The sequence below is a fragment of the Acomys russatus genome, chromosome 2, assembly GCF_903995435.1.
Source record: "Acomys russatus chromosome 2, mAcoRus1.1, whole genome shotgun sequence".
Taxonomy (NCBI): Eukaryota; Metazoa; Chordata; class Mammalia; order Rodentia; family Muridae; genus Acomys; species Acomys russatus.
In genome coordinates this window covers 31,423,605-31,448,479 of record NC_067138.1, presented here as the reverse complement: position 1 = coordinate 31,448,479, position 24,875 = coordinate 31,423,605, and the positions used below count along the sequence as shown (strand labels likewise).

The 24,875-nt window shown below is 38.9% G+C and overlaps 1 protein-coding gene across 1 annotated transcript in view; it reads left to right on the top strand.

The window, feature by feature from the left end:
- The window catches only part of Tox (thymocyte selection associated high mobility group box), a 308,910-nt gene that overhangs the window by 245,879 nt on the left and 38,156 nt on the right, over positions 1–24,875 (top strand). Inside the window, exons 4-5 of the mRNA XM_051159967.1 lie at positions 6,395–6,676; positions 24,100–24,330. Coding sequence (XP_051015924.1) covers positions 6,395–6,676; positions 24,100–24,330 — 513 coding nt within the window. The remainder of the gene's footprint in view (positions 1–6,394; positions 6,677–24,099; positions 24,331–24,875) is intronic.

Below are 24,875 nucleotides of genomic sequence, written 5' to 3'. Positions count from 1 at the left end.
TAAACTATCATGACTTCAACCCCATCAGAGACTTGAGAAGGAATGAAAGTTAATTATTTGAGTGAACCGGAAGTGTAGGTTAGCAGCTTCCAGAATGAAAAGGAGAAAAAAAATGAGAAAAAAGAAAAAAATGACAGAGACAGTTTACTGCCTGAACAGTCACCCAAAACCTTCTATCCTGTTGAAGCATCATCTTCAGCCTTCTGGCCCTATATAGCTGACAGACATATTTGTGAGGCAAGAACTATTGAGGACTTGGTTACCCTGTCTTGGCAGAGTTTGACCATAGATCTGCCTGCATCCAAGCTTGCCCATTTTTAGGCAGAATTTTGTCATGGCAGGAATGAGGACATTTTGTCCAGTGGTTGGTTTGCCATATGCTTGAGGTTGGTTGGGTGTTGCCAGGAGTTAGCCTATCTTGTTGTCAAAGAATCTTGGAAACTGGAAGCTGGAAACAAATGCTATTACTAGCTTGATTAACCATGTTCCCCAGTTTTATTTGGGCCCTACAAAGTTACTATTTGCCCCAAATCAGCCACAAAAACCCTAAGAAAACAATGCTTCATTTTCCCTAAGAGGAGGGTTGGGTAGGTTTATGTTTGCTTTCTTGGGCTACAGTTGCTTGTTTTCATTGGGAGTTGCTTATAAGTTATTATTGGTCTTATTCAGAGAGAAATCCAGGTTGGACTCAGGGATGGAGATAGAGGTTGAAAAGAAAGAAGGTGGGGTATAGAAATATATAGGGATGATAAGAAAAAAAGTAGATTATTAAACCTACTCCTCAACCTAAGGCCTTATGCGTTACTAACAAAAAAGTTATCTTTAATTTATTGGTATAAAACTTTGTATATTGGTACAAAATTAGATTAACTTTGATACATTGATATAGAATTCAAATGCAAGACTATTATTTGTGCACACACATACTATATATATACATATACTTATATATTTCTACTCTAATATGAGGCACTGAACCCCTACAACTCAAGTATAATATAAAGCTTACTTCCAATATCTGGAAAGTGCTATTGCAGGCTGATTAGGATAATTAAGTAATACAAGCCATTTGTTAGTTGATCAAATTATTATCATGTCAACTACCAGCCTATTTCTAACCACAAGAATATACAGATAGATATTATCCTTTATATAGATAATGTAAACTAGTTAGATTAAAGTCTTCAAGCCTCGGAGACCTACAGAATATGGCATTCAGTTATTCCTGTAGTACTCTTCAGTAATGTCTACCTCTTACTGACAAAATCTCTTGAGTGGCGAGGGTCCTTTCCATGAATCAATCTGACCTGGGGCAGAAGAAGTGGGAGGGTGAGCATTTGGGAGGCTTGTGTCATCATGGAGCTGTGTTTTTTGAGCTGGTTTTGGTCTCGTGCCAGGGTTCTGGTTCTAGAGAGAGCTGTGTGTCAGTGATGTAACAGTTAATGAATTGCGTCTCTCACAGAATCTACTTGTCCTAACTACAGATACTTGACATTAGGATACTGAAAAGAAATCCAAATCCTAGTAGTTCCTACTTTTTTTTTTTTTTTTTTTTTTTTAAGAAAAGCAACAATTCAAACTATGAAATTCCAACCTGGTCCAGGACAGTCAAGGCTAACACAGAGAGACCCTGTCTCAAAAAAAAAAAAAAACAAAACAAAACAAAAAGCAAAAACAAAATACAAAACTCAAAAGCAAACTTGAGCTTTAGAACTTTAGAGTTGAAAACAAGTGAATCTAAACTTGAAGCTTTATAGATAAAAATGTTTTCATTAAAATGTTCTACCCTTCCTTTAAAACTCATTTTTTCTTTCTATTTAAAAATGCAGTTTGTGTATTGTTTAGGTATTTTTGCCTCTTTTGATAATATCAGTGTCTAGTGTTAAACACTTAATAGCAAAATGTTTATATTATGTATTTCCAAACAATAAATAAGATACACAAGGAGATCACATTAGGATAATTTATTCAAATTGTTAGACAACAAATAATTAAGCTCTCTCAGAAATGTATTTATAAAAATAATAAATAAATTTTATTATTAAATTTACCCACACCTTTGTTCTGGTGTATACATTTACATATTAATTGAATCCTTGATAAAATATGTAATCAAATTGGGCACTTAAATAATGCCAACATTTACATTCTTTTCATAGACTCTTAAAGCATGTCATTCCTTAGAAAAAAAAACTAAAACTGCTTGGCCTTCCAGCCCTAATTAATCATGCAGGGCTGCATAGAAAACCCAGAGCAAGACTCAGACAGTTTTCTTTAGAATCTACAAATGGTGTGTGTTTGGTGATGTAGATAAAAAGAGTTGAGAGCAAGCACTTGTCACAGCCAATGCCAGTAGGGTCTCTTCATGCCCCTTGGGAAAGCACTCCACAGTGAAGGGTGTCAAATATTGGCAGACAGGGCTGAGCACGAGCGCTTCGGAGATTCTTCATGTTCTCTTACTCCTGCCTGGACCTGGCACAAATCCAGGAGATGCCTGCATTGCCCACAGAATGCAACAGCTGGTAAGCCATATTAGCAGAGAGGGCCTCGGGGCTAGGCCTGCTCCTGAGCTCTGCTCACCAACTGCTGTTCACTTAAACAGCTGGATCTGAGCAGAGAGAGAGGGAGAGAGAGAGAGACGAGGTGTCATTAGAGTTTTATGTGTACAACTGTTTCGATATAGATTGTCTGCTAGAGGCAGGGATAATGGTAGGTTTCCAGGCTCTCACATTGGACCGTGAAAGATGCTGATGTTCAAAGAAACAGCCGACACAAGAATTGTGATGTGCACACACACACACACACACACAGCTTTGAACACCGATAGCAAGCCTCCAGTGTTCTGTGTCATTCTAGGGTGCAATTTTAGCACCATTAGTCACTATCCAACTAACACTATTACAATGATGTTCCTGGGGGAGACATATTCCAGTCACACCAAAATCATGTTTGAAAATTGTCACTAATAATTGTGACTGTACTAAATTCTTCACTATAAATTTAAAATATGAGAGATTAAAAAAAAATATCCTCTATAGCTGGCTAGTTCAAATTTTGTATTTGGCATCAAAAAGTACCATGCAACCAAGGCCCTTCAGGAAGATACTGGTGAGGAAAGCATGTGCTTACTTTCAGGAGTTCACTAGGTGTTATGTTTGAGAACTACACTTCACTTTAATTCTTCTCCCACAGTAAGCAATGGTAATTAATACTTAACTGGCTACCAGGAAAGCAAGGTAACACTCATTTACTTCTTCTAGACCAGGAATGTCAAGGCGGTGCGGGATTTGTGTGTCTGAGCATGTGGGGCTTGAAGAGTTGAAGAGTTGCTATATGCTTGCCACCCTCCACTCAGAAAGCTGTATCCCGGCTCTGTGTCAAAACTGCTCTCTGCCTAACCTAATGTGACTGACAAAAATGATTAGTCTGCCGGAAAGAAGTCATTTCTTGACCATCTCACCTTCCTTACCCAAAGGACCCTTTCTTCCACTATGGCTAAGGCTACTTCCTCTTTAAAACAGGGGCGAGAATATAGGCCTAGAATAATACAAATTAACATGAGAAAACAATGGAATATTTTGCCAAGCAGTGACAGAAATTGGTGTGGTACTGTGAAGGGAGACTAACCCTCTGTAAGGAACACTCCATTGCCACAAATCTGGAAGCTCTGTGTGAAAATCAACTTAGAAATCATAATCCTGTAACACCAAGTTAAAACTACCAGCTTCCTATACAGATGGGGTATTCTAACCTGGGCTTAAAACAGGCGATAGACGGTGCATGCTTTCAAACCAGAGATGCAAGGGAAGAAGAAATCCAGGTATCAATTTGTTCCATATCATTAGAAAGATGATTTAGTTAAAGACTTACTCTCCGGCCAAGGACTTCTAACTCACAGAGATATGGATCATGTTCTCTATGTAGCCAAGTCCACATGTGCACGTGATTGCTTTATTTCATGCAGTTTGGGGGGGGGCAGGGGAACTATAGCGCAGTGTTCATTCAGAGGTGGCCGTTTTTCTATGCCAATAGTTAAAGCTGTTCTAAATTCTAGGGAGCATAGACGTTCAATGACTTGAGAGGAAGCCTTTCAAAAAATATTTTGTGTTCCCTCTTCTTTTAAAAGTTGGTTCTGATTTTTTGTGACACCCTCTGAAAACAGGAGATTGTCTATGAAAGCTGTGTCTCCCCGATAACTTTGTGAGGGGAGGGCTTTATGAATAATGGAAATTACCTTCAAAGGATTAGAGTAATACAGTTTGTGTTTTGGGGGGAAATGTTAGTTTAGACCAGGAACATGGAAAACTTGTGGAACCAACCTAAACCTCACCAGCAAGAAAGCAAAGTACAGTAATGCAAGCCTGAGGGTGGGGTCTGCCTGGGAGCCGGAGAAGAGCCAGAGGGTGAAAATGGACCGATAAGAGGCCCGTGAGGAAGTGAAAATACGAATTCCAGACCTAGAGAGCTACATGCTAGGTTCAGCTCGACTTAACCAATGTTGTCAAATGGCTTGTGCACACTGGTGGAAAATAATAGTGCTGCTGTACAAAAGAAACCAAAACAAGGCCCAGGGCCCTCATGATTTTTTTTTTTTTTTTCATGCCATAATAACATGTCAGCTGGGTAATTTCTAACCATCTCAGTCTATGTGAAACCTTTTTGTTATGCAACGGCAGAGAGCATTAATCAGATTCTGTTCAGTTCCATGTGTATTTTCAACTCCCAAGTCCTTCACTGCACCTTTGTCCAGAGTCTTCTCTCTCGTGGTGCCCCTTCTTGAGCATGTTTTAGCAAGTCTTCACACGGGGAACTAAACAGGCTGCTCCAAATAGCACCAGGACCCTTTCCTACTGTCTGCGGTTTGGAACTGCTAGAGAAGTGCTAAGTGAAATCCACCATATTCGTCTTGCACAACGCCTTTGACCTACAGATAATGTTAAGCGCTTCATCCGCCAATGCATTTAATTTTAATCCTGCGGAGACAAAAGTCATCACTTGAATTACAAGAGAGAGTCTTGTTAAGGCTGAAAGGCAGTGACCCAGATCACATAATGGATTAATATGGAGACCTCGCCATTTTAGAGCCTTACTTTCAAATCTGTCTGTGCAGTGAAGCCACTGCAACAGTCAGTCAGTCAATTGGTTAATTCTTCTTATCCATTAACATTCTGAGAACAGTAGGTAAGATAGAATTCTGGCCATTCAATAAAGGGTTAAAGTGAACCAGGGAACCTGCAGGGAGAGACATGGCAGGGGTACTGCAACCCTGAAATCTCAGCAACATGATTGCCTAAGCAAGACATGAACATGGTCACAGCAGGTGACATGCCAACAAAGATGGAGGAAACCTACAAAGTCCCAACCCTAGATGAAGAGCTGCAGGTAGTCAATGGTGGCTGAAGCAAGGACAATTAGTTCTCTAGGGACAATCTCCCTGATAGTTTATCCAATTCCCACTGGTCAGTGCTAGACACATAAAAGCAACACTACATGGACTCGGCAGGTTTGATAAACATATACATTTATATACATATATATGTATATGTGTGTGTATATAATACAGAATAAATACAGAATAGCAAGATGTAAAGAGTTCGGAGGCGAGTTAGCCATAGTGTAAGTGCAACGTACTCATGTATGAAACTCAAAAAAAGCTAAACTGAGGACACTCATTCCCTTTTCATCTTCTAAAACCTTCTTAAAATGATTAGAATTTAAAAAGCAGCATTTAATGGATGGCTGTGATGCTAAAATTCACTAGTGCTTTTGTCACTTGGATAGCATTCTAACAAGCACAAGCATGTTGACATCTTCCTCACATAAATATACACAATGTTAAACATAAACTAATATATTTATTAATATATATTTGTACAATGTGTAAATATAAATTAATAAGATGTCTACTTATCAGAACAAAAATGTAAGGATTAGTGACTTGGTCTTTGGCGATAAAATGTATCGTTGACCAAATTACCAAATTCTGGTTTGGGTTGGTTGGCTGTGGTAATGACATTAAATCCCTGGGCCTCGTTCATGCCAGTCAAGCTGCCTACATCTGCGTGATATCTAAGCTCCGTCTTTTGATACTCTTTAAGCTAATGTACATTTTAGAATTTTTATACTACAGAGAAAATTCATGGATACAGTGTAGAAGGCCATCTTATCATTTGTAGAGTCAAGAAACCTTTAGCTGATCATGATAGCATGGACCTCTTACCTCACACCCAAGAGGCTGAAGCAGAAAGCTCAGGAATTCCATGGTAGCCGGGACTTGCGCCGTCAGAGATCTTTGTCCAAAGGCCCAAACTGAAAAAAAAAAAAAAATACAAGTAAAAGAAACCTTTCAAGAAGCATGTTTCTGAAAGTGTGTCTGTCTGTTCACTTGTTTTAGATGCAAGATATCGGGACTGCAGAAGGAGCTCAGTACAGTTCTCACCCCCAGATGGCAGCCATGAGGCCGAGGGGCCAGCCTCCAGATATCAGACAGCAGGCAAGCATGATGCAGCACAGCCAGCTGACCACCATCAACCAATCCCAGCTGAGCGCACAGCTGGGCTTGAACATGGGAGGAAGTGCTGTTCCCCACAACTCCCCTTCTCCACCTGGGAGCAAGTCCGCAACCCCTTCACCTTCCAGTTCTGTGCACGAAGATGACGGCGATGATACCTCTAAGGTATGATCTGCGCTTGCGCTGTGAGGAGGGCGTGTTTATGTCTTTCCCATGAGAAACATTAGTGGGAAGCATATACTCGGTTAATGAAGCAGGGGGTTACAAAGTAACCGGATTCAACCGCCGCGCCCTTACCTATTGCACTCTTAAGTTCTTTATTCATCCTTTCAGTGTATGTTTGTGTGTAACACAAAGGTTGGGTTTGCTCTTAAAATGTCTGGTACGCATGAACTCTGGTGCTCCATATTTGACCACCTCCCCTTGGTGGAGAGGCCTGGTGGCACTCAAAGAAAGAATAAGCAGGCTACCAAGATGAGACTTGACAGCCTATGACCATACAGTGGAGAAGGAGGTCTCCCTTGGTCTTAGACCTAGGGGAGGGGAATAGGGTAAAAGCGGGAGGGAATGAGGAATGGGAGGATACAAGTGATGGGATAACAATTTAGTTATAATCTGAATAAATTAATAAAATTTTAAAAAGCAAATACCAAAAAAAAAAAAAGAAAAAAAGAAAACAAAGAAAAGAAAGAAAGAAAAAAAGAAAAGAAAAAGCTCAGTGGCTAGCGCCAGAGTGGCAGCTGGAAGAAAAAAAAAAAAAAATATATATATATATATATATATCTGGTCCGCACAGTGAATAAGGCTAGATAAACTTTCTTGCACTTCTCGTCTGCAATGGAGCCCAACTTCCTTCCTTCTAAGAACAATTCTTTCTGTGGAACCATTTTTTTCCCCCTTGAGAGGATCTCATTTGCATGGGCTAGCCTCAAATGCCTGATGTGCTGTGTAGCTGAGGAGGACCGTGAACTTCTGATGGCCCTGAGTACTGAGATTAAAAGTGTGCCCCACAATGCCAGGTCTGTGGAATGCTGGTGATCAAACCCGTGCTACTAAAGCACTCTGCGAAACTGTGCTGTGTTTCCACCCCATGATGCTAAGACAGCAGAAGTCATGGCGTGTGGGTGCAGGGAGGGAGGATAGGGGCCAGAATGCATGCTGTAATGTTGCAGTCTGGCGAGTGGCAGGACAGAAGATGACTAAGCAGAACAGAGGCCTGGGGGCTAATGGTTTGCGTTTCCCTATGGCTCTATCACCAGATGTCTTTCTTTAAGTCATTTGAATGGGGAATTGCTTTTTAAAGTGCCCTTACTGGGGAAAATAAGCTGAAGTTTCCTTTAGATACCTTTAAAGTTGTTTAAGGGAATTGTTACTTTAGAGAAAAGGTAAAGAAATTGCTGCACCAAAACCCTGTAGGCTTTTGCCTGAAAACACTAAATGTTTCCCCTCCCTTCCCTTCCCTAATTCCCAATGAAGCACTGCCCAGACTTATTCTAGTGAAAAGGATGTGTTGTGTACCTACTGTGAAAATGCCCACCAGTACATAAATACTGTCTTCCTCTTCTCATTTTGTTAAAGACTTATTCATTTTTTATTCTGTATAGACAGTGTGTGGACAACCTGCAGGTGAATGCACATTCCCTCGGAGATCAGAGGCTCTGGCTCCCACAAAGGTGGTAGTTGCAGGATTTGTGAAGTGCCTGATGCAGATGCTGGAAACCAAATTCTCATGCTCTGCAAGAGCAGTATATAGGCTCTTAACTGCTGAGCCACCTCTCAAGACCTCTCTTTTATTTCCTTAAAAAACAAATCTTCCTAATAAATAGATTGTCAGCCATTCTGTTTCCTTCTCACCTATATAAGAATTTTGTTTGGGGAAAGGTAAACTGCCAACATACTGTTAAAAGCAATGCTATGGGATCTGACGTATTTGATCACTTCTATGTGACTGTCTTAGTAGCTCAGTTGAATTGTAATTCACAGGTGATTCAATTTACTGATAGCATTAACAGTGCACTGATAGTATTTCCTTTTTCTGGACTCTTGATGCCCTAGTATTTGGGAATTCATAATCTTTTTGGCTGCCATAAGTGACTCTGCTCTGAGGTCCCCTGTCATATACACCAGCTAACCCAGAGCTCTCACATGCCAATTCAGTATTACCCAGCCATGCGTCATCGCAGGGCCAGGTACAGCCAACCAACATCTAACCATAAAGGCCAGAGTCTGCTGGCACTGGGCTAAGTAGGCACCTCCTCTGCCCTCAGCATGCCCACACTGCCCAGTCCTACATGCAAAACTGCCAACACATGTTCTGTGTCCTGTGTTGCCCTGGTGCTTTCTGTCCCTCATTGGGTTAGGTCCCTCCCTGGGTGGACATGTGCTCAGCTGTGCCTCCTGGTCTGAGGATCTGTGAGTGTGAACTTCCCCCTTCTTGGCAGTCACTTCTATGTTTTGCCAACTTCCCAAGCCAAATAAAAACAAATCCCAGGTATAAATCTCACTGTGTGTGCACATACATCTGATTGTCCTCACCCTCACAGTCAGTCCTGAGGTAAGTGAGGTCATATCCATAGTCAGAGAGAGATAAAACTAGAAGGTTAATTAATAATAAGTGAGTCACTGGGATAGTGAAAACCTGGACGTCAGCTGAATATTTCGATGGCAAAGACAGTTTTCCTAAGGAAATATGGATTATTCTGATAGTACCTAACAGGCAGTGGACACAAATATGAACACCAACTATATTCTTGTAGTCAAATATCTAAGGCTTGTTGGCAATAACCTAGACAGAAATGGTATAGGTTTTATTATACTCGTGTGTGTGTGTGTGTGTGTGTGTGTGTGTGTGTGTGTGTGTGTGTATGTTGTGTTAATGTTCAGCTCACAGTAACAATCAACTTGGGCATCAAGATTATGTCTTTATCAGTACTTCTTTCTAACATCACAAAAAATTAATGCACAATCTTCTAACAATTGATTTTGTACAGGACATGTGTTAATAACAGTAACATTCTATATGCTCTTCCACTCACATGAGTAACTGAGTGGGTAGGAGCCCGAGACTCTTTATAGATCTTGGATATTAGCCTTTTATAGGATGAAGGATTAGTGAAAATCTTTTCCCAGTCCGTAGACTGTCATTTTGTTCTGTTGACAGCGCCCTGTACCTTACTGATGCTTTTCAGTGTCATGAGGTCCCATTTATTAATCGTTGATCTTAGAGCCGAGCTATTGGTGTTCTCTTCAGGAAGTTGTCTCCTGAGCCAATGACTTCAAGGCTCTTCCCCACTTTTTCTACTAACAGATTTAGTGTGTCTGGTTTTATGTTGAGGTCTTTAATCCACTTGGATATCAGTGTTGTGCAGGGTGATAAATATGGATCTATTTGCATTTTTCCTCATGTAGACATCCAGTTGGACCAGCACCATTTGTTGAAGATGCTGTCTTTTTTCCATTGTATGGATTTGGCTTCTTTGTCAAAAATAAAGTGTTCATAGGTTGTGGGTTTATTTCTGGGTCTCAAAAGCACGTGTAAGTCTCCACCAGAGGCTATCAGCCTATGTGGAAGAACTCAGGTTCTGCAGCAGCAGCAGACTCAAGCTGTGTGGGGATCAAGAGATGGGTTTCTCAACAGTATCCCTGTTTTTAGCCACATTTTTCTCTTACACAAACATCCCAGAGGTTCCATTTAAGTGTGTTTTCCATCTTGGGAAAATTCAGCACCTATTCCAATTCTGAATGCTGTTGATCGCCATGGCTTCAGAATTCCTCTGCTGTTTATTCAACTTATGTGTGTTAAACTGCTAGAAAAAAAATCCTCTGCTGCTAGTGCCTAAGCATTTTTATGACAGTTGTGAATTAAACAGTATTTTTCCCTTTATGTATGTGTAGGATTTGTGTGGAATGTTGTATTACAACAAGTCTAGTTAAATACAAAACAGCATTGAGAGTCAAAAGACCATTGAAATCATTTCTAACAACTGAACCAAACATGAATATTGAGTTCCATCCCAGAGAAAGGAGCTTCTAAAGCACCCCTCTTAACACGGCATGCTGTCTTAAAGCAATTACATATTGATTCCACGTTATCTAATTGAACAATTAAATGGACTAACTCTGTTTTGACAGAAACAAACTATTGTAAATACACCAGTAGAATTAATTATCATCTTACAAACACCACCCATGGCTCTGACTGCCATGGAGCTGTGTTGACAGCTTTAAGTCATAAATGAGACCTACAGAGAAGTGGCAACGAAATGCAAGCTCAGACAGCTTGCAGCTCTACTTTTGTAATCCAGTTCCTGTAATTTAACAGACACTCCAGAACGCTTAGAGTACCTGGCATTACAAGTGTATTTTGCGCGTAGTTAGTTGTTCCTTTAATTAAATTATAGGCTATGAATTGTAGGAGATATATTTTTCTTCTTTTACTTTCACTTTTTCTTTGAAAACGCCCTTATGTTTACATGTCTCTCGTAAATGACACATGGGTAGGTGATGTTTTTCTCTGAAATAGAACAGTTACACCACTTACATAAACATCTGGGCCTTTCTCTCCTTCTCAGTGTGGTTTCTTTTTTTTTTTTTTTTTTTTTTCTATCTGCCTCACAGATTTTTTTTTTTTTAAATATTATATGTTCTATCTTGTTTGACATTTTTAAATTTTTTTCTCATCCTACTGTTTCTGGTTTTAAGACTAGAAATTGTATGTTCCCTTTCTTCCTTTTGTTTTATTAGTTGGAGAGTTTTGAGTTGCCTGTGACATGTTTTGGTGACTGTCATTCCCAAAGCCATCCCAACTCCACTGCCCCTTCCAGATTCTCCAGCTTTGTGTCTTTTATACTAGACCCTTCAGGAGCAATGTGTGCTCTCAAATTATCCCTGGATGTGTTGCCAACCAGTAGCTACACTTGTAAAGAAAATGGATTCTTCCATTCCCAGCAAGTAGGCTTGTATGCCGAACTCCTCTTCCTACGCGAAGATTTCATCTGGTTTGGGCTTGCATGCACAGGTTTTGTGCATGAAAAGTGCAAGTTAGTTGCTATTGTTGCATTGCTATTTAGATTACTTTTAAGTCTACACACTTTCCTTCTGGCTTATATGTTTCTATTTTTCTAATGCCCGTCTTGATACTTTTTAACTTCTTTAATGTAATAAAATTCATTAAACACCATGTTTATTGTTTTCTGTAGTTCATTTCCTCTAGTTTATTTATAGGTACCACTCTCATCTGACATTACTTTTGTCTTACTGTCAAAGTGTGTCTTTGGAATAGGTCAGCTTGGACCGTGCTTTACCTTAAAGACGATTTCTACTGGGTATATTTCTAGACTGACGGTTTCCACCTTTCAGCATCTTGAGGCTGTCATGTTATTCTCTGGAGCACTGGTTTGCACTGTTGCTTTTGAAATCTACTGTGTCCGTCTTTCTTGGAGAGCATCCGGACGGTCCTCTCTGGATGGTTTGCAAGGCTCTTGCCTTTGGTGTTCTTCGGCTTCACGGTGATGTGTTTGGGCTTCTTCACATGTATCCTGAGTTGGATTATCCCTGGACTTCATCATTTCTGGAATATTTCAACCACTTTATCTTCAGACATTGCTTCTTTCTCCCTTGTCACTCTGTAATTCTGAGAAGATTTATGCTAGACTTCTCATCCTGTCCTCCGCAGCTCTTCATATGACATGCTGTTTGCAACTTTCTTACCTGCTATACTATGATTCTAATTAATTTATTTACATTTATATCTTAGTTGGTAATTATTTTTCACCTATATCTAATATGAAATTTGAATGATCATTAGTGATTATAATTCAAGTATATTTTGAGCTCTATTTCCTCACATCTAAACATTTTCTTCATTTACTAAATATTTTTCTCATCTATTTAATCTGTTTTATTTATATTTTGTACACCTTCTGTCTTAGTTATTTTTTCAATTTCTGTAACAAAACAACACGAACAAGGCAATTTATAAAGAAAGAGTTTATTAAGGGCTTGTGGTTCTAAAGCCTTAGAGTCCATAACTGTTAAAGCAGGGAGCATGGAACCAGGCATGCAGGCATGGAGTTGTAGCCGAGAGCTTTACCTCCTTATCTGCAAGTAGGAGGAAAAGAGAGAGAGAGAGCTAACCAGGAATTGTGTGAGCTTTGGAACCTAAAAGCCTGACCACAGTGAACCTCCTCCTCCAACAAGCTAATCTTAGTCTTTCCCAAACAGTTCCACCGAGAACGGAGTGTTCAAATATATGAGCCTATAAGGACCATTCTCCTTCAACCACCAGCCTCTCCCTTGTCTCATTCTTACCCATGAAATCTGCAGTCTATAGATTTTAATATCTTACGTTATTTTGGTTGTTGCCTTTGGAACATGAGTTTATATTTATTAGAACTTTGTAAAAAGTGTTTTAGTCATGGTTTTAAAACATATTCCTCCAGAGAGGGTTTCAGTTGGCTTTTGCTGGATCTCCTGGGGTTTTAACAATATAGTACCACACTTAGCTTGAAGTGTTTAGACCTCGCCAAGCACTCAACCAAATAATACTCAAATCCCTTGCAAATGCTGGCTTCTGTTTAGAGACTATTATATATATATATATATTCTCTCTCTCTCTCTCTCTCTCTCTCTCTCTCTCTCTCTCTCTCTCTCTCTGTTTCTCTCTCTCTCTTTCTCTCCCTCCCTCTCCCACTCTCTTTTTCAGAGTCAAGTTTTCAGAACCTTTATCCTTGAGGTTTGAAAGGGCACCTGAAAGGAGAATTATTTTACTCTAGCAATGAAATGGATAATTCTCTTTCTTTTACATCGTCTCTTTAACAGATCCTTGCCATAAACACCTGGCTTGTGGGGCCCTAAGATTTATCTTCTGTAGACTGTACCCCTTTGCCCAGGCAAAGCTTTTTTAGCAATACCATTGAATGAAAACTAATTTAATGCTCCCTCTGTTTCTCTGTTTTCATTTAGAACTTTTGCTTTAAACCATTCTTACTAAGTTGTCTGTTCCTCAGTGCCAGTACTCTGCCATACTAGGTAGAATCAGGAAAGTGGGGACTTGCTTAGTCCCCTTTGCTTGCTTTATCCCTGCACTAAGTCACTACTATAGCAAACAAGCACTCAGATTAGTTTATTTCTAGCAGCGATTTACAACCTAGAGGCTCCTAGATTACAGTAAAACTTCTAGACAGTCTTCTATACTCAGTTAAGTAAAACTGAATAATGCTAGAACAAAATGTCAGATCACTTTATCAAGGAGGGGGACACAATATTTAAAATTGGGATTTGAAGGTCAGATATTTTCCATATTGAAATGTTTCTATTGGGCAATTACGCATCAACAGTTCACATGGTTTAGTATGTATGTATATCTCCAAAGTTTTTACACTCATGCCAATTAAATTACTAAATGTTCTTCATTTATTTGTATATGTATATACTATTATATTAACTTTACATTGAGAGAGGCAAATATCTACTTACTCCACATAAGGTACTAACAGACCAAAGTAAGATTCCAACAAAGTCCAACTTAATGAACCAATAAATTAACTCTGTTTACTTAAAGAAAATGGGTAAAGGATTACTTACAATAGCCTGGAAGACCTCTCATTGCTACCTTACCACATATTACATTCCACCATGTATGACAACCTCAGTGAAGCTGCACCATTCAGCTTCCCACTTTCCATATTCTGTGATAGCCCAAGATCACTTGCCGGAGGGCAGGAGAGAGTAATTGCTGGAATTTTGAGTCTTCTGACCTTCTCCTCTTCCATATGCCAAATATGACCTTCTCCTCTCCATTGCTAAATAATGCTATTAGGTCCATTACCACATCTATATGCACACACACACACACACACACACACACACACACACACACACACACTAATGGCGATCATAACAAACTAGCACAAGGAAGATGACAAAATTCAGCCTGTCAAGTGATTGTTCTTAAAAATCAATTCAAACGAATTATGCTAAGATGTAATGTTTTCAAAGGCCATATGTTGTTGGACACATTCTAGACGACTGAGCACATTTGATAATGAAGGAAATAAAAATAGCACGAGGCTCAGCCTAGCCACCTGGTATTTACCTCCTTGGGCCCTTACCTCAACAGCTTGTGTTATTTATAAGGCAAAGCCCCAGTACAGAGGAATAAGAAGTAAGCGTATTGTGCTACTCAGGCAGATTTAGCAAAGATCCAGTAGATCCCAGAGACTGAAGTAAAAAGCCAGTAGGTATGTGTAATTATAACCAACCATTTTGTTGCTTCAGAATAGTTTTTCTGGACAGTAGCCCAGAGTTTATATTTCACATAAGGCTACCAAGTATCTTTACTAAACGCAGCTAAAAAAAATATGCTGGGTTTTATTTTTCATTTTATTTTATAATCAAGGATCCTTAAAAATAAATTTGCTTTAGAAGCTGGTACTGCTACAATAATCCCCCACCATTGTGAATCATTTCAAAACTAAAGCCCTTTATATGTGCTTTCCTAGAATTGATGAGTTGAGTCATTGAATGTGCTGGTATTATTAATGGTGATAATAAACCCAACTGTAAAATGAAAGAAGTGCTACAGGCTTGCTGATTTCGCAGTAACTAGATGGCTCTCTTTCCATGCTTACTTGAATTTATTCTCATAAGGGGATTAGATGGCCCTGCTTAGAAAGAAAAAAGGATGGACAGAAACAGCAGAATTTTTACTTTTAGAAACAAGACATCACAAAAAGTGCTGTGGTGTGCCTCAGTCCTGTGGTGAAGATTTTACACTATTTACTTTCTATGATAAGAGCCATAAGTGGATTTCTATGCGTTTGTTCAGCCTATTATGCAGGTGGTGCTTGATTAAAATCTATTTTAAACTACAGCAATTACTGCAAGATAGTGTGCGTTAAAGGGCTCTCCTGGCTCCATAAAAGGCTTTGGGGCTATGGCAGCTTATTTTAAATATGCTTATAGACATTTCTAACTTCTCCAGAGATGCTTCAATATCAACGATTTTGATAATCATGTGTGTGTGTGTGTGTGTGTGTGTGTGTGAGAGAGAGAGAGAGAGAGAGAGAGAGAGAGAGAGAGAGAGAGAGAGAGAGAGAGAGAGAGAGAGATGCTAAAAAATAAGCCTTGAGCTTTTTGCATACTAGGCAAGGGCTCCAGCAGTAAGCCCCACCCCTGGCTCTCTCACCCTGATAGTGCTAAGTCTTGTACTCTAGATTCCAAAGTATTCTCCAAGCAATATTCTGAGCACATGTTTCTTTCTTTAATTAAAAGATTATTATTTTCTTGTGATAAGTTAATGCACCATTATAACTAAGCAATAATACGTGACAGGAGGTGAATTGCCAGGAGTCTAAAGATATTATAAAACTATGTGCAATCTAAAACAGCTTTTGTGCAATATTTCTTTAATGAATAACATATATATGTATATATATTGAATATGTTTATTCAATAGTTATTCAATAGTGCTTTAGTTAAATGTGAGATAACTCTGGAGGTAGTCAGGGCTGCGCTTAGTGCTTCAGTTCAGCCATGTTGTTAGTTTTTTCTACCATTTGCATAGAATTCTTAGATACATTTAAAATCTTTGCTTTGCAGTGATGAACTTTTGCCCAGTGCTGTAGAATATAAGAGCAGAACTATGTGGTGAGCCACCGACTGGTCTCACATAGTGGAAAGAAGGGTACAAAGATTCATAGTGCTTCTGATGTTCAAGGGATCTGTCTTTGTTGGAAGAATATTTTGTGCATAATAAGGTTTCTCCTGTGTTCTAAATGGAACACAATGGAATTAAGTCTTACACTGTGGTTACAGCACACCAATAAGTCGATAAATACTCTAGAATAGTGTCCAGTGCACACGTCTGTGCCATTTAGTATAACAGCCACTAATCATCAATGGTTGCTGCAATTTATGTTTAATGAGTTTTTTAAGATTAAATTTAAATCCTTTCAACTCTCAGTTGTACCAGCTTTATACAAACAATCTATACATATATGTGGCTAGTGGCCACCCTTTCGGCTAGGGCAGAGACCATACCTATCATTCTAGAAAGCTCTGTGAGACAGCAGTACTGTAGACTGCAGGAACCAGAGCTTCTTAGAAAGTTGAAGTATAAAATTACAAGCTTTTATCCATAAATGTATGAAGCTGGAAATCCAGACAATGCCCAGGGACATATTATAAATCCATTTAGCTAATTTTTTCACCTCAACAATATTCATCATCTCTATGTTCGTTCTAAATAGTTTGTGGTCAAAAGAGTCAGGTACTTTGCAAAATACAATCCATTACTGGCATGTAAGTGGTTCCAAATTGAAACAATGCTCCCTTCCAAGAAGGCTTTGCATATGGACAATGACCACTTGCTTTTCACGTGAGTAACAAAGCTACCACTGCAAAGTAGGGCCTTACAAAACCCAGCTCATTAAACAGACTCTAAAAGGCATCTCATTTCTGCATGTTTTGTATGTTTGAAAAAGAGTGACAAATACAAAGCACATATCAGAGGACTGTGTCTTGCATTCCTGAGGCAAATATCTTTATGAATCACCACCACCCAAGTACTAGAATGCAGAAGACAAGAGTGAATTTTCATTCCATTTTATTGCATGCTAAAAAGCAAAACCGTCATACCTATGAAGTAATCTTTTATGCAGAAACACCGAGGAACATAATAAGCAATGCTCTCTAAAATGCATTTTAGTTTCATAATAGTGAAAATATTTAGTGCATACCTCTTTTCTCCTTCATGTCCATCTGTAGTGGAAAATGGGGCATTATCTTGAAGCATAGTTGGGTTACATGCAGGCAATTTTATAAATAGTCAGAACAACCCAAGATAGCTTTGATGAGCTAGGCTAATTATTAAAAGAAGGACAGTGAATCCTGGGTAATGAATGGTAAATGGATGTCTTTTAGATTGGTGCTCTGAGATGCCAGTAAATTCTCATTGTTCCAAGCAATAGAGATTTGAGCATGTTTTTAAAGAGAAGGAAGGCTTTGCATGCTGCTGACTGAAAGTAGATGCGTATGCTCTTGGATCCACTAGAGCAAAAGCAGAGATGATGTATTATTATGAGTGATCTGTTTTTGGAGGCGAGGCTGTGCTACCCCAGCTTCATAGCTTGCTGTTTCTCAAGGATGTCAGACACTTCATCAAAGATCCAGAAAATAACCCCATGGCACATAGGTTATGTGTCCTGTGCCTGCAGATCATAGAGACAGATAACATGAAGTGTTTTCTCCTATGAAACAAAACTCTAATAGTGAGACAAAATGTACCATACCTAACCCTACAAACCAAGCCAGGAAGGCCTGAAAACCTCAAGAGAGCTGACTGGAAAGGTCGGTTGCATGGATGGTTTAGGATTTCCTAGAGCATGCTATGCACTTCTTCAAAATGATCATCTGTGTGTCGAGCCACATCACTGAGCCACGTCTGCTACAGAATCTTCTCCTTGTTCAGTCATCCTAAGAGAAGGAGTATTATTATGAAACAAAGAGGGTATTATTATAAAACTAGTTCAAAAACAAAGCAAGCCTCAATTCTTGTGGTTCAGGAACAATACTAGGCAGCTAAGAAAGGAAATTGTTTAAATAATTTTGGAGAACTCCTTTAATTAAAAAATTTGTGTTACACAAATCTTCTAGAAAGAGTGACATAATTTTCAGTTGCAACTATTTCAATTTGTCCCATCATTAGTATTTTAACTAAATTTTACAGTGAATATTATATGTAAGTATTTACTTATTGGTGCTTTGTTTCATTTCCAAGTATCCTCATCTTTAATGAAATGTGCACTTAATTGTCACAGTAACCTCTTTTATTTCTAGCTTTGTTAATATGTGATTGACAAATAAAATAATATGTGAGGTGTGCAACATAATGATCTGATGTATATGTACATTATGAAATCATTACTACAGCCAAGGTAATTAACACGCCCACTACTTTATCTTACTTGGTTACCAATTTTTGTTTACTTGTTATTCTTTTTTTTCCAATTTGTTTTGTTTCATTGTTAGTGAGGATATTTACAATATACTCTCAGCAAATTTTTAACTCATCATCTGGTCCTTTAATCTAAGCGTTGCAAACTGCAACTTTAATAATGAACCTTGTACTTATTCAAGGAATTCTATGAATTACTAATGTTCATAAAGTACAGTGTAGAAATTTTTTGGTGTTTCAAGGGTTTCTTTGTGTAGGCTTGGCTGTCCTGGACTCACTCTGTAGACCAGGCTAGGCTCCAACTCACAGTGATCCACCACCTCTACTCCCTGAGTGCTGGGATTAAAGGTACGCACCACCACTCCTGGATACAATGTAGAATCCTAATTTATTGTTATACAATCAATCCCTCAAGTAAATCTACCTACTGTTTATACTTTCAATAAAGAAATTAAATGAATTTAATGTCAACACCTTTACATCATCTTTTTCTCACCATAGGCTTATCCCCATATAGACCAACATCATTAATAATAAGTAGAAATACATTTAAGACAGACTCTTCATTTAGCATATATTTATTTTTAAAAATTATTAACCTTTTCCCTTCACTCTTTACAAACATTACATCCTAACCGCAGTTTCCTTTGCCTTGACTCCTCCTACTTCCCCCTACCCCTATGTGGCCTAAGTGTACAATGGCTACATTGCATGTCACATTCTCAGAAGTCACCACAGCTGAATACTTGTCTCCTTTGACTATTCCACCTTTAATACTACTTTTGTTAATATGGTTTTAATTGTAATAGAATTACAGCACTTTACCCCTCCCTTTCTCCAGCGCTCCCAGCTACATTCCCTCAAAGCCTTATGTCCTCTCAGCTCTCAAGCTTGCAGCCTTTTTCTTTTATTATTATTACACACATACATTTTTATATATACATATGTGTACGCACAAATATATAACTACAACCTGCTGAGTTTTAGAGCTGACCACTCTGCATTTGGATACATAGTAAAGGGACACTTCCCTAGGAGAGGCTAATTCTTCTCCTGGCAGTCCTTGTTTGCCTATGGTTCTTCGTCTAGGGGTGGGGCCCTGAGAATTTTTCTCCTCCCACACTAACATGTCCATTGACACAGCCTGTTTATGCAGCTATTTCTAGGAGAGACTGTTCCACAATAGACTTCCTGGTGTTACGAATCTTACAAGCTCTCCACCGCCTTGTCCTTCATGCTCCCTAAACCATAGATGTAGGGGATGTGAGGCAGATGCTTCTGTTGGTGCTGGGCTCCCCATGATTCCTTGATCATACAATACAATACAATACATACAATACAGTGTCCAGTTGTGGTTTTCTGTTATTGTCTCCATTTGCTGTAAAGAGAGACTTCTGTGATGATGGGGTGGCAACGACTACACTTATCCAGGAAAGGGCCTTTAACATTCTCCGTTGTCAACCTCATTGGCTCATTATTCTTGTTAAAAGTACTTCATGGCTATTAATGTAAATGGCAGTTTATAAAATTAGATATTATTTTTTTAGTATCTTTTTTTATTATTATTAATTTATTCTTGTTACATCTCAATGTTTATCCCATCCCTTGTATCCTCCCATTCCTCCCCTCCCCCATTTTCCCATTATTCCCCTCCCCTATGACTGTTCCTGGGGGGGATTACCTCCCCCTGTATATTCTCATAGGGTATCAAGTCTCTTCTTGGCTACCTGTTGTCCTTCCTCTCACATTTGACCATGTCCCCTGGAGGGGGAGACCTGGTGGCACTCAGAGGTAGATATTATTTTTAAAACTATAAAAAATTCACAAAGATACATCCTATAGAGCAAAGAAATTGCTAGTAATATGTCAAACACTTTTAAAATAAAGCCTATCCATGTTTTTCCTTTTGGTGCATATTTGATTATTATCCTAAAGTGCTCAAGCAAATCTATGGGTAATTTCCTGTAACAGAAAGCATTTGTACTTACATTCATTTGTTTTTCCTGTCAAAGTACTATTTCATATTATTTTATTTACTACTACTATAGCAACTGTTAAGGGCTTTCTGTGTCTTTCAGAAACTGCTTAAGTGCTAGTAAGCAAAACTAGACCTGGCCCTACCTTAGTAGCACTACCACTTGGGCTGGAAAAAAAAGCAGAGAAACCATGTCCACATTGTTGAATACTTAGAGGTTCATTTTATGCTATGGATAGAAATCTATATAACTCAACAAATGCATTACAGGAGCCTGACTTGAGTTTGAGATATGATTGAGATTTTCAGATAACAGCATCAAATAACAGTTGCTTATATACATGTCAAACCAGGAAAGCAGAGACCCAACAATCACCCAACCACTAATGGTAATAGAAACCCTATGTGCTTCTAAGATGCTTACGGGAAGAGAGTCTACAACACAAAACTCTGCAAAACATGCTACCGTATAATGGCCCTATAGAGAAAGATGAGCCAAAGAAAATGACTCTAAAACCAGCAAGGTCCACAGAATGAGAGAAGATCCCAGGGACTGCTGCTTTGGGACTAGAAGAGAAGAGCCTTCCCAGGAAGGTGGATTGTTCAGTGAAGGCATTGGTGACTTTATGAAGAGCTACAAGAATAGACAGTACCAGGAAGTGATGACAAGAAAAAACACACCGCCAGCACTGAAGCACTTGGAGGAGTTGGTTATAAAGTGGAGAAAACCATGAGCATGTGTAGTCTTAGCAAAGAGGGGGAAAGTAGCTTATTTCTCTTTCAGTATATTGCATGTAAGGCAGTAGAATGGAATTGAGATGGTTTGACTGAGATCAGCTTCCTATGTCTAGAGTATCAGGGCACTTGTTAAAAGCTTTTTCAAATGGCAATCCCAATAGGCAGCCATATTTAATCACCATCACTTCTGACCGAACTGTATGGTGCCCAGCAGTTTTACAGGATCACCTCTATGATTCAAACTGGAGAAGTTATAGACCGGTGTTAATCTACATTAGCTTTGCAACTTGGTTCAGAGCATCATGTCATCATGGGGTTCTTTGATCCCCAGGAGTAAACAATTTCAGAGTAGCCAGCCTCTTTTTTTTTTTTTCTAGAAGAACATTTTTATTGTTATTGTTGTTGTTGAAGAATGTCATACAGGCATGTAATGTATAGAGATTAACTTCCGCAGTCTCTGCCCTCTAGTTCCTCTTCCGTCCTCTCCCTCTCTTTCCTTTTTGTCTTAATCACTGTTCTAGTGCTGGGAAGAGACACCAAGACCAAGACAACTCTTACATAATAGAGCATTTAACTGGGGCTGGCTTACCATTTCAGAGGCTAGTCTATTTTTATCAAGGCAAGAAGCATGGCAGCATGCAGGCAGACATATTGCTGGAGAAGAAACTGAGAGTTCTACATCTAGGTCTGCAGGCAACAGGAAGAGAGAGACTCTCAGCTTAAAATGGGTTTTTGAACCCCAAAGGCCATCCCCAATGACACATTTCTTTCAACAAAACCACACCCCCTAACTTTACCGTTCTTCCATACAGTTATACTTTCTGGTGACTAAACATTCAAGTACATGAGCTAATTGGTGCTATTCTTATTCAGATCACCTCACCATCCAAATGTATGTGCTCTTTTGAAAGCCACTACATCCACTAAGTGCTACCTGTATGAACAAGGGTGTAGGACTTTGTAGTGAGACATGGATAGCCACTCAGGAGACAAATCCCTATAGAAAAGCAGGGATTCCATCACCCATCAATTGTCAATAGCTAATTATCATATTAATTGTCATTCTCAGTTCGTTATCCTTCTCAATGAAAACAAAGCCAAACAATTCACTTTACCTTTTTCTTGTTTCTTATGGGTTATTAGGCAAACCTTTTAAACTGATTTTACATTATCAGATACAAGATGATGCTTTTGCCATTCTTTGACGAGTTAATTTTTAAAGGTTCTAATGTGTAATGTTTTGTATTTGAATATGCTTTCAAATTTAAGATACGTAAATACATACATTTCAGTAATTACAAAAATTTATCTGAAACTAACTTATGGTAGAAAAATAGGAACTCTGGAAAAATCATTTAAGAAAGACAACACAGATGATCGCTAAAAGAGAGGGTATAAATTTAGATCATCGATATAGATATTGAACGCTTGAATGAACATGCTTTGTCTGCACAGTAGGGGGCTATTTTGCATACACATCTCATAAAGCATGCTATGTGAATAAGTCATACATAAGCCAAGGTAGGAAACATAGATTGCAGCCATAGAAGGTAAGGGTCAGAACAGCCTTGAGAATGCCCACTGTTGAGAGAGAGTGTAAATAGGATTTAGGTCAGTGGGACAGGCACTTGTAACAGGGGTCTTCACAGGTAGCACCACTGTGTATCACTATTAATTCATATGACTGTAGAGCTGAAAAGACATCCTCACCAGCATCTTCATCTTATAGACATGGATTAAATGGCATCACCCTTACTTAATCACAAATACATTATTCACATGTAGGTACCTTAAGCACACTAGTACTAGTCTACCTTTCCTAATTGTGTCAGTATAACCATCCAAATCACCTCAGAACAGTGGAGAAAGATGTAATCTATTTTTATATGGAATAAAAAGGTTGTTCTAAATTGTTGTAGAAATATCTAGAATCCAGATTTTGAGGCATACTCTTTAATATGGTAGCCATTAGTTACTAGTTGCTAGTTGAGTTTGAAAAAGGCTGTAAGTCATCTTATTCATTTATGTACTCATTACCATCATGTGTCTCATGAAACCCAAATAATACAGTGCAGATTACAGAATTTTTTCTTCATTGCAGAAAGTTCCTTTGGATAGTAGTGAATCACTCAAAACCACAGGCATTGATGGATTCTCACTGCCATGCTCCAACCATATCCATAGCCCTAAGTGTAAAATCAAGAATCATTTGACTTTATTTCTTAGACATGTTGACTCAATGTTTAAAGTCATAATTAGGAAGCTAGTCAGAACTCATCAGAAAGCCAACTCAGTAAGGTCACAACAAGAGAAGTGGGAAAGGGAAAAGGGAGGTATCAGTAGCATTTAAGTATGTAGCATCAAACAGTAGTAAAGTGCTTGCTGACAAGTTTTAGGATCTGAGTTCAAATCCCCAGAACGCATGTAAAGCCAGATGTATTATAACATACTTGTAGACCCAGAACTTCTACAAAAAGAAGAGAAACAGAATTTGGCAAATACATGGAGGCTCCAGTTAGGCCTGTCAAACACAGCAAAATTCATAAAAAGAAACAAACAAATTAAAAGAGAGCTACACAAATTGCATTGGGAAAAAGGTGAATATGGAGATTATATGAAATGTGAAGATATGCAGTCTTTTTGTTGGTACGTTTTTGTTCTGTTGTGTTGTGGTACTAGTGATCAAATCCAAGACCTTGAGCATGATGGGCAAGCATTCTACCACTAAGCTACACTCCAGAATAAATATGAAAATTCATGTGTAAAACGACAGCAGAAATACCTACTATTCTTAGAAATATCTCTAGGTGGGGGGTTGTCTGGGTGGCATTTTGAGTCCATGTCAAGGGAAAATAGCAATATGATTCAGTCACTGATTTTCTCCCTTCCTCCATAATTCCATCTTGATTTTTATTTCAGATCAATGGAGGAGAGAAGCGGCCTGCCTCTGATTTGGGAAAAAAACCAAAAACTCCCAAAAAAAAGAAGAAGAAGGACCCTAATGAGCCCCAGAAGCCTGTGTCCGCCTATGCTCTGTTCTTTCGTGATACCCAGGCTGCCATCAAGGGCCAAAATCCAAATGCTACTTTTGGTGAAGTCTCTAAGATTGTGGCATCAATGTGGGATGGCCTAGGAGAAGAACAGAAACAGGTAAGAAGGATTTAAATGAATGGAATCAACTTGATCATGGACTATGTGTGGGGGCTTCAAAGACAGCTTCTATAGACCTCAGGGAAATTGGTCAGATACCATATATAGCTATGACTTCAAAAGTATCCAGTCTGAACCATAATTTGAGGGCCAACTAATCTTGCACTCCCTTTATACTCTTCCATAAGTAGCATGTTAACTCCCTTGTTTGAAAGTTTATACAGTGTAGCTACTTTTGGAAGGACTTCCATATACCCCTGCCAGGATTACATCACTTCTTAATGTTGCCCATATGAGCAAAGAGACTAAAAGTTCCCCTTTGAAAACTATCCACACCTCTCTCCAGCACTTTCTATTTACTCTATTGTCATCAAACTCTTTTTGCTCTTTGCAAAATGACCCTTAAGTTTGTTTCTATCCTTGGCCCTTCCCTAAAGACCACCAGAGTATGTTAATCAATCTGCCGCATATATTTAGCTCATGTTTCTGGGCTGTGTTAAATGGGACCAGATGGCTGTTTTCCCTTTCTTTCTTGTGGACGGCTA